Source organism: Rhyacophila brunnea, unplaced genomic scaffold, assembly GCF_057557595.1.
Source record: "Rhyacophila brunnea isolate RB1 unplaced genomic scaffold, BYU_Rbru_1.0 scaffold_13, whole genome shotgun sequence".
Taxonomy (NCBI): Eukaryota; Metazoa; Arthropoda; class Insecta; order Trichoptera; family Rhyacophilidae; genus Rhyacophila; species Rhyacophila brunnea.
The window spans coordinates 17252791-17261316 of record NW_028232785.1 but is presented as its reverse complement, the minus strand read 5'-3'; the positions used below and the strand labels follow the sequence as shown (position 1 = coordinate 17261316).

General features: G+C 37.8%; 1 protein-coding gene across 1 annotated transcript; it reads left to right on the top strand.

Annotated features, from left to right (window-relative positions):
• Nucleotides 1-729: 729 nt before the first annotated feature.
• On the top strand, nucleotides 730-3784 carry LOC147076707 (uncharacterized). Its single transcript, XM_085941596.1, has 4 exons — nucleotides 730-977; nucleotides 1065-1151; nucleotides 3331-3417; nucleotides 3686-3784. Exons 1-4 carry the CDS (start codon nucleotides 777-779, stop codon nucleotides 3782-3784), a joined length of 474 nt encoding a protein of 157 aa, XP_085797722.1. The 5' UTR covers nucleotides 730-776.
• The last annotated feature ends 4742 nt before the right edge of the window (nucleotides 3785-8526 follow it).

Genomic DNA, 8526 nt, shown 5'->3' with positions numbered 1-8526 from the left:
AGGAAGAAACGTGGGTGCGAAGGATACGCTGCCCGGCGAACGGAATATGTCGTTCGCCTCGAACGAGATACGAGAGAGTGCGCGCGCAGTATAGGAAGAAACGTAGGTGCGAAGGATACGCTGCCAGGCTAGTACTATACATTTTATTACGGCAACAAAAGACACAATTGACCTAATCTGTCCGAACAAATCCCTATCCGTAATTAACCTATTCGGTCGGAGTCATCATTAAGTGACTCATTTCCCATATCTACCGGAATAATCTAATCTTAATCATAGCGAATAATAAACAAAATAATGTCAGTACAATACGCCGTGAAGTTGGTGACATTTCGAATTTCAGTATTCTTGCCAGTATATGGTATTGCCACTACAATTATTCCTTTGACATTTGTGAATTTCTACCTTTTCTTTGTCCGATCTATTATTTATCGGTGAAAACAATTTTACCAATGTGTGCAGTTGTCAAAATTTTGTTAACTTATATTTACAATGAGTGATGTATGATTTTTGTTTTGTGAAACAAACTATTTTGTGTGATTTCATTTATTAATTGTGAAATCATTTATTATGTGTGAAAACTACTTTCTAAATGTTAGAGTTATTTTTTTTAGTGAATTTAGTTTATTGCGTTGTGCGATTAATTCCCACGCATTTTAAATCCGCTAGCTCAGCCAATTTCAACGTCTGTCGAAGTAAGCTTAATTGTCTATGAGGAATTATTATATTAGTCTATGGGTCGTATTGTGTCATGTGTCATTGCTTAAATCTTGAACATGGACACTAAAATTGATCCGGTAGATTTTGATTCTGATTCAGTGGAATCAGAGGACTACACCACTGGAAGTGATTGGTCGTACAGCTCGGAGTCGTACAGCTCGGATGAAGATTTTTCTTCGGAATTTTCCGTCAAGCAGGAACGTGTCGATTTCACTAGCTTTGACGCTGTTTTTTTACATCCATCCATCCATACATCGGTATAATATATTATGACATGCGGTAGTTAAAAACAAAATCACTGCAATCTTTTCATTTATATATTAAAGATATTGTTGTGTTTTCAGTTTGCCGTCAAAGCTGAAAACGAAACATCGGAAGTCAAAAACTACATTGACAACTGCTTTGGGCCAAGTCCACAAACTGATTCACATGTAAGTTTATATCGCCAACTACATGTCATATTATTTGAATTCAATCAGGTAAGTACTTATTATTTTAATAGTAGAGATCTTCAGTCCTCTATGAAAATTATGCCCCTAACATTGAAGTTCCACGGAATTGACGCATATAATTTTAAATCGTCTGCAAATAGTAAAAACTGGATTCCATTGATAAAATTGACAATGTCATTAATATAAGAAACATAATTCTGTCATGATTTGATCCTTGGGGAACACCTGAATAAGTTTGAAAGACGTTAGATCTACACCTTTCATACTCCACATATTGACAGCGATACGAAAAGTAAGATTTGAAAAAGTTAATAAAATTTATTGATCCACCTACTGCACTTAATTTGTTAATGAGAATATCATGATCTACCCGATCAAAAGCCTTTGACATATCTGTATAAATTACGTCCACTTGACAATTTACGTTCAGCGAATGAGATATGTACTCAGTATAGATACGTCATAAGGTTTGTAATTGTTGACTGAGATGATCGTAATCCAAGCTGAGCGTCAGTCAGTTGACCGTCTACATGTTTATAAATATACCCATGCAAAATAGACTCAAATAATTAAGCTTGTGCAGGTAGAACAGCCACCGGGCGAAAATTTATTATTTCAGAGAGCGAGCCTTTTTTGTGCACCGGACGAATTCGGGTTAGGCTCCAGCAATCTGGGAAGACAGAAGTACTGAAGACCAATATCTAGTACTGGCCAGGAAGATGAAATACTATCCGGGTGAGGTGTGGGCAATATCGAAGGAGTTTTAGAATAGACAGACATAAAACATTGAGCGAAACCGTTAGCAATGGACTGGGAGCCACTCAAAACATTCCCTTCCAGAGACATAGATGATAATTATGCAGAAGAGTCGCGCGTACTTCTGACGTAATTCTAAAATGATTTAAGCCTCGCACAAACCAAGGCGAATATTCGAAGTGAATTCGCAACGCCCTCGCTATCGCTGTCGCTACCGCTTGGATTTGATGCGAATTTAAGAGTTCCAGTAGTTGGATTCCAGCAGGGCATTCTTCTTTTCGGTATAAGCCGGCTGTGCAGCGATAGCATTCCTTATACCCTTCGGACGTTTTGTAGCATGCGTACTTGCTCCACGTGTTCAAAGAGGCCAAGTGGGCTCGAGCCAATGTAGCTGTGTCAAATTCTTGACATTTCATCCACTCACGTTTGATAGCTGGCTTTCTTCCATTCAAAATTTGCGGCACTTCAATATCATCGGAATCACTGTCTGATTTACATGCATCCACATATTGCAAAGAAGTCATCGTAGGTGCACTTGAACACGAAAGTCGAAAAAGTTATAACTAATAATAATTTGGGTATTTAGGCGATGTATTCACGATGTAGTCACGAATGAGGTTGTAACACGAATAATCTAATCATAATCATAGCGAATAATAAACAAAATAATGTCCGTACAATGCGCCGTGAAGTTGGTGACATTTCGAATTTCAGTATTCTTGCCAGTATATGGTATTGCCACTACAATTATTCCTTTGACATTTGTGAATTTCTACCTTTTCTTTGTGCGATCCATTATTTATCGTTAAAAACAATTTTACCAATGTGTGCAGTTGTCAAAATCTTGTTAACTTATATTTACAATGAGTGATGTATGATTTTTGTTTTGTGAAACAAACTATTTTGTGTGATTTCATTTATTACGTGTGAAAACTACTTTCCAAATGCTAGAGTAACTTTTTTTTGTGAATTTTGTTTATTGCATTGTGCGATTAATTCATACCCATTTTAAATCCGCTAGCTCAGCCAATTTCAACGTCTGTCGTAGTAAGCGTAATTGTCTATGAGGACTTATTATATTCGTCTATGGGTCGTCATTTGTCATGTGTCATTGCTTAAATTTTGAATATGGACACTAAAATTGATCCGGTAGATTTTGATTCCGATTCAGGAGATTCAGACGAATACACCACTGGAAGTGATTGGTCGTACGATGATGATTTTTCTTCGGAATTTTCCGTCAAGCAGGAACGTGTCGATTTCACTAGCTTTGACGCTGTTTTTTTACATCCATCCATCCATACATCGGTATAATATATTATGACATGCGGTAGGTAGTTAAAAACAAAATCACTGCAATCTTTTCATTTATATAGGTATAAAAGATATTGTTGTGTTTCAGTTTGCCGTCAAAGCTGAAAACGAAACATCGGAAGTCAAAAACTACATTGACAACAGCTTTGGGCCAAGTCCACAAACTGATTCACATGTAAGTTTATATCGCCAACTACCTACATGTCATATTATATGAATTCAATCAGGTAAGTACTTATTATTTTACTAGTAGAGATCTTCAGTCCTCTATGAAATTTATGCCCCTAACATTGAAGTACCACGGCAGGTTTTTAAAAATTTACGCCTGTGCTCTTATAAAGTTCGAGTGAAATTGGTTTTGCTTATTTTCTGTTTATAGCCAGCAGCAAATTTTTTTTGAAAACAGCCGACATAGGTACTCATGCATTTGTATGGTTACTGAGGTGCCTCCGAATTCCTCGGCTAGCTCTGAGGGTTGGAAGTGGAGGTTCATCATTGAGGAGTCGCAGGGCAAGGTCTCGTGGAAGGTGGTGACCACATAAGTCTTCGAAATAAAACTCGCAGAAAAGTAAAACGGGTCCATATATTGTTCACAGTCAAAGAAATGCACAAATGTTGATTTAATTATAGGCAGTGAAGTTTATATATCATCATCAGCCGGGGTCAATCCACTGCTGGATGAAGGCCTCCCCAAGCTTTCTCCAACTCTCTCGGTCCTGTATTGTTCGCTGCCACGTATTTCCGCCGAACTTTACCAGTTCGTCAATCCAGCGGCTTTTAGGGCGACCCTGTGGCCGTTTCGTACCCCTTGGGTATCACTGGATTACGGCATTTGGCCAGCGGCCGTCCTTTCGGCGAGCAATGTGCCCCGCCCATCTCCATTTCAGCTGTTTGGCAACGTCTATTACATCGCGTACACTTGTCTGCTTCCTAACCCATTCGTTCCTCTTACGGTCCTTTCGCGTGATGCCCAACATGCACCTCTCTATGCCTCGCTGTGTGACTCTTAGCCTTTGGACATCTCTCGTGTTGAGGGTCCACGTCTCGCAGCCATACGTGAGCACGGGTAGCACACATTGGTTGAACACCCTACGCTTAAGACATAATGGTAGGTCACTCTTGAAGATACTATTCAGACGTCCGAAAGCACTCCATCCCAGCTTTGTTTGTTCTTCGAGCAATTTCATCGTGAATGCTTCCGTCTATGGACACCTGCTGTTCGAGATAGACGTAGCTGCTGACTTGCTCGAGTTGGGTGCCAGAAATACAGATAATCGCAGGGTCCGAAAAACAGTTCCTCATCACTTTTGTCTTTGAGACATTTATCTTTAGACCGACCGTTTGACTGACATCCGCGAGTTCTTGCATTCTACCTTGGAGGTCTTTCGGGTCTTGTGAGAGCTCTCACAAAGTTTATATATAGTTCGCAAAAAGTTAATTAGTAAATTATTACACAATTCCACATCAAATGTCAAAGTACAAAAGTTCACAATCGAAAATAATTAATATCGAAATTCAGAATTATTTCAAACGTATGCACAGCTTTAGAACCGATGATCGATAGAAAATAAAAGCTTGAAAAATTTCGGGGCCTCCGTTGAAGAACCGCTGTACGAAAACTAAACTTCACGTTCAAAAATGTTTAAGTACCGAGTAGGTATTTTATCTCAAAATTTATATCCAAAATTTCAAAAGTCCAACTTTAGGTATTGATTCAAAGAAGGAAATGGGTGGTGGGTGATCCACACAGCCCGTTGAAACTTGCAAAGATATGAGATTTATATGAAGAATTCCGTGCGCAATCCGTCGTGGATTTAGCGCTAGAACCAAAATTAAACTGAATATTGAATCTAAGATCCAGGTGTTTTTATCTGATTCTGGCAATTTAATCCCCTGAGATCGACGTTTCGAGCAGTGAAAATGTGACTTGACGTAAGTCTTGTCATAGCCGAGCGGCGCAAGTCACAAGTCCGTACCTACAAGAGGGCCGCCCGTGCGCACTGTACTCAGTAGCAATGAGAATTAAATTTATTAAATTACTAGACCTCCTAAGCTAAGTACATGTGTATTTATTATGCCTAATTATCTTATAATTAATGTGTGAAAATTAATCCTAGTCCTGAGCCATATATGGTTGGATGTGTCGCAATCTTTTCTAGTTACGCGGTCAAACGAATAACTCAGCCCACCGCGATCCAGAGACGGTTACGTCATTACAAATTTCAGTTCGATCGGATGCGTGGAACTCGAGCTATCGTCTATGATTTGATTGTATGGAAATCTCGTGGATTCAACAGCTTGTACGTGAGGGATGGGGCTATACGTGTGAGGTAGACGGTGGCCGCAATACCGATCTGGAAACGCCGTTCACGGAACAGCCGCGCTTCGGATCGCGAGAAAATCCGCGGGTCGATAGACGCGGATGCCGCCTCCCACATGTATGAAAATTTAATATGGAAACTGATGAAACGAAAATCGGGAAAAACTGGTTTCCTTGTAAAGAGTTTAGATTCTATGTTTATGTTTTGTATGGGGCTTGGACTCAGATAGATTTTAGGCTGATTTAATCGGTATAATAATTAATCGACATCTAGATTTATCCTATGGTTTAAATTATGCTAATGTTCTTTACAATTATCATTATAATTCTATAGATTAATGCCTGTCTATATTCTATACACTGATAATACCTAATCATTGCAATTACATGGTACATCATTTCATATTACATTCGTTATCATTATTACATCATTATTATATTATCGAAGTCCAACACATGATTATTCTATTCCTATTATTAATATACCTATCGTTTATTATTAACAACTTATTTATTCGAATTGAATTATTACGTTATATGTTTATTTGTCATACTAGAACCTACTTTGTCGTTATATAATACTCTTACCATTACTCTTTCTGGTGCTTATGACCGACTTACATCATCTACAGTTCACCTTGAGGCGTTGGGGGCTTGTCAAAGCAAACTGCGGGTCTTCTACATACATTTATATATTGCTCTGCTTTGTCGAGGGTCGTCGTCATATAACCGGTGGCACATTGGCTACTAGGATCAGACCGAGCGGTTGGGTGGCACTACTCCTTATGGGAGCGCACCCACAGGGGTCTGCGAATTAGGTGCACGACATTAGGTTAAGTTTTCAATCTTGAAATCATGAATTTTGCCAAAATCGCCTATGTATATTAGCGCGATTCTCACCTGGCCTCCTGTGAACCAACCTGTACTATGGTTTTTTCTCGTATGGGTTATTTTATTGCCATATTCAATTGAAACTTTCAAAATAAACAGTTCAATAATTCACTAAGGATCTCATTCTTTACACATGTTCCGTGTCTGGCAACTCATTTTCATTTGGAACACGCCTAATGTGTCGCTGGATTCACCTGTAAGGTATACCTTGATTTATAATAAATTTAGATCGTATTCCGTCTATACATATATATAATATAGATCTTATCTCCTTGTAGATTTTGACCCAGCGATGTGTCACTGAGTGTCCCAATACGGATGGCAGCCGACAACGCACAACTGATGAAAACCAAGATGGCATGATAGAGTATTCAAAAATAACTATAGATGAACAAAATATTAAAGAGGAAATTCCCGCAGCCAATTCTCTGAAGGTTGCTGCAATGGTGTTGAGAAGACTAATGCTTTTTCCACGAAATTTCATATGCAATATCTGTAATGCAGTCTTAGAATCCTCTAGTATTTTAAAAATACATAAAACTATTCACAATAATATTAGTGTAAATAGTGATACGCATGGCTGTTCACCCACAACTGATGATAACCAAGATAAGGTGATAGAGTATTCAGAAATAACGATCGATGAACAAAATATTAATGAAGAAATCTCCGCAGCTAATACTCCGAAGGTTGCTGCAATGGTGTTGAAAAGAGTAATGCTTTTTCCGCGAAATTTCATATGCAATATCTGTAATGCAGTCTTAGAATCCTCTAGTAATTTAAAGAGACATAAAACTATTCACAATGATATTCATGTAAATAGTGAAACGCATGGCCCTTCCCATTTGCATAGTGCTAAAATATATAAAAGAACGGACACCAGTGAAAGACTATTTAAGTGCGATATATGCACTTATACATGCAAACTGTCTCATCATTTGAAAATACACAACATGTCGCATACTGGTGAAAACCCATATAAATGCAATGTGTGTTCGTATACATGCAAAGATTCACAGAACCTTAAAACACACAAAATGACACATACTGGTGAAAAACCATATAAATGCAAAGTGTGTGCTTATACATGCATACAGGCACAAAACCTTAAAACACACAAAATGACACACACAAGTGAAAAACAATATAAATGCAATGTGTGTTCGTATACATGTAAACATTCTCAGAACCTTAAAACACACAAAATAACACATACTGGTGAAAAACCATATAAATGCAATGTGTGTTCTTATGCATGCAAACGATCACAACACCTGAAAATACACAAAATGACACATACTGGTGAAAAACCATATAAATGCAATGTGTGTTCTTATACATGTAAACATTCGCAGAACCTTAAAACACACAAAATGACACATACTGGTGAAAAACCATATGAATGCAATGTGTGTTCTTATACATGCAAACGATCACACCACCTGAAAACACACAAAATGATACATACTGGTGAAAAACCATATAAATGCAATGTCTGTTCTTATACATGCAAACGATCACACCACCTGAAAACACACAAAATGACACATACTGGTGAAAAACCATATAAATGCAAAGTGTGTGCTTATACATGCATACAGGCACAGAAACTTAAAACACACAAAATGACACATACTGGTGAAAAACCATATAAATGCGATATATGTCCGTATACATGCATACATTCACATAGTCTAAAATTACATAAGTTGACACATACTGATGAAAAACCATATAAATGCAATGTGTGTTCTTACACATGCAAACATTCACACCACCTGAAAACACACAAAATTACACATACTGGTGAAAAACCATATAAATGCAATGTGTGTTCTTATACATGCAAACGTTCACACCACCTGAAAACACACAAAATTACACATACTGGTAAAAAACCATAATAATGCAAAGTGTGTGCTTATACATGCATACAGGCACAGAACCCTAAAACACACAAGCCATTTAATGCAATAGTTTTACTTATACTTGCATACATTTACGAACCCGATTCAATCTCACAAAATATCACATAATATGACAGACGCTTCTTGTAAATAAAACTCAAATCAG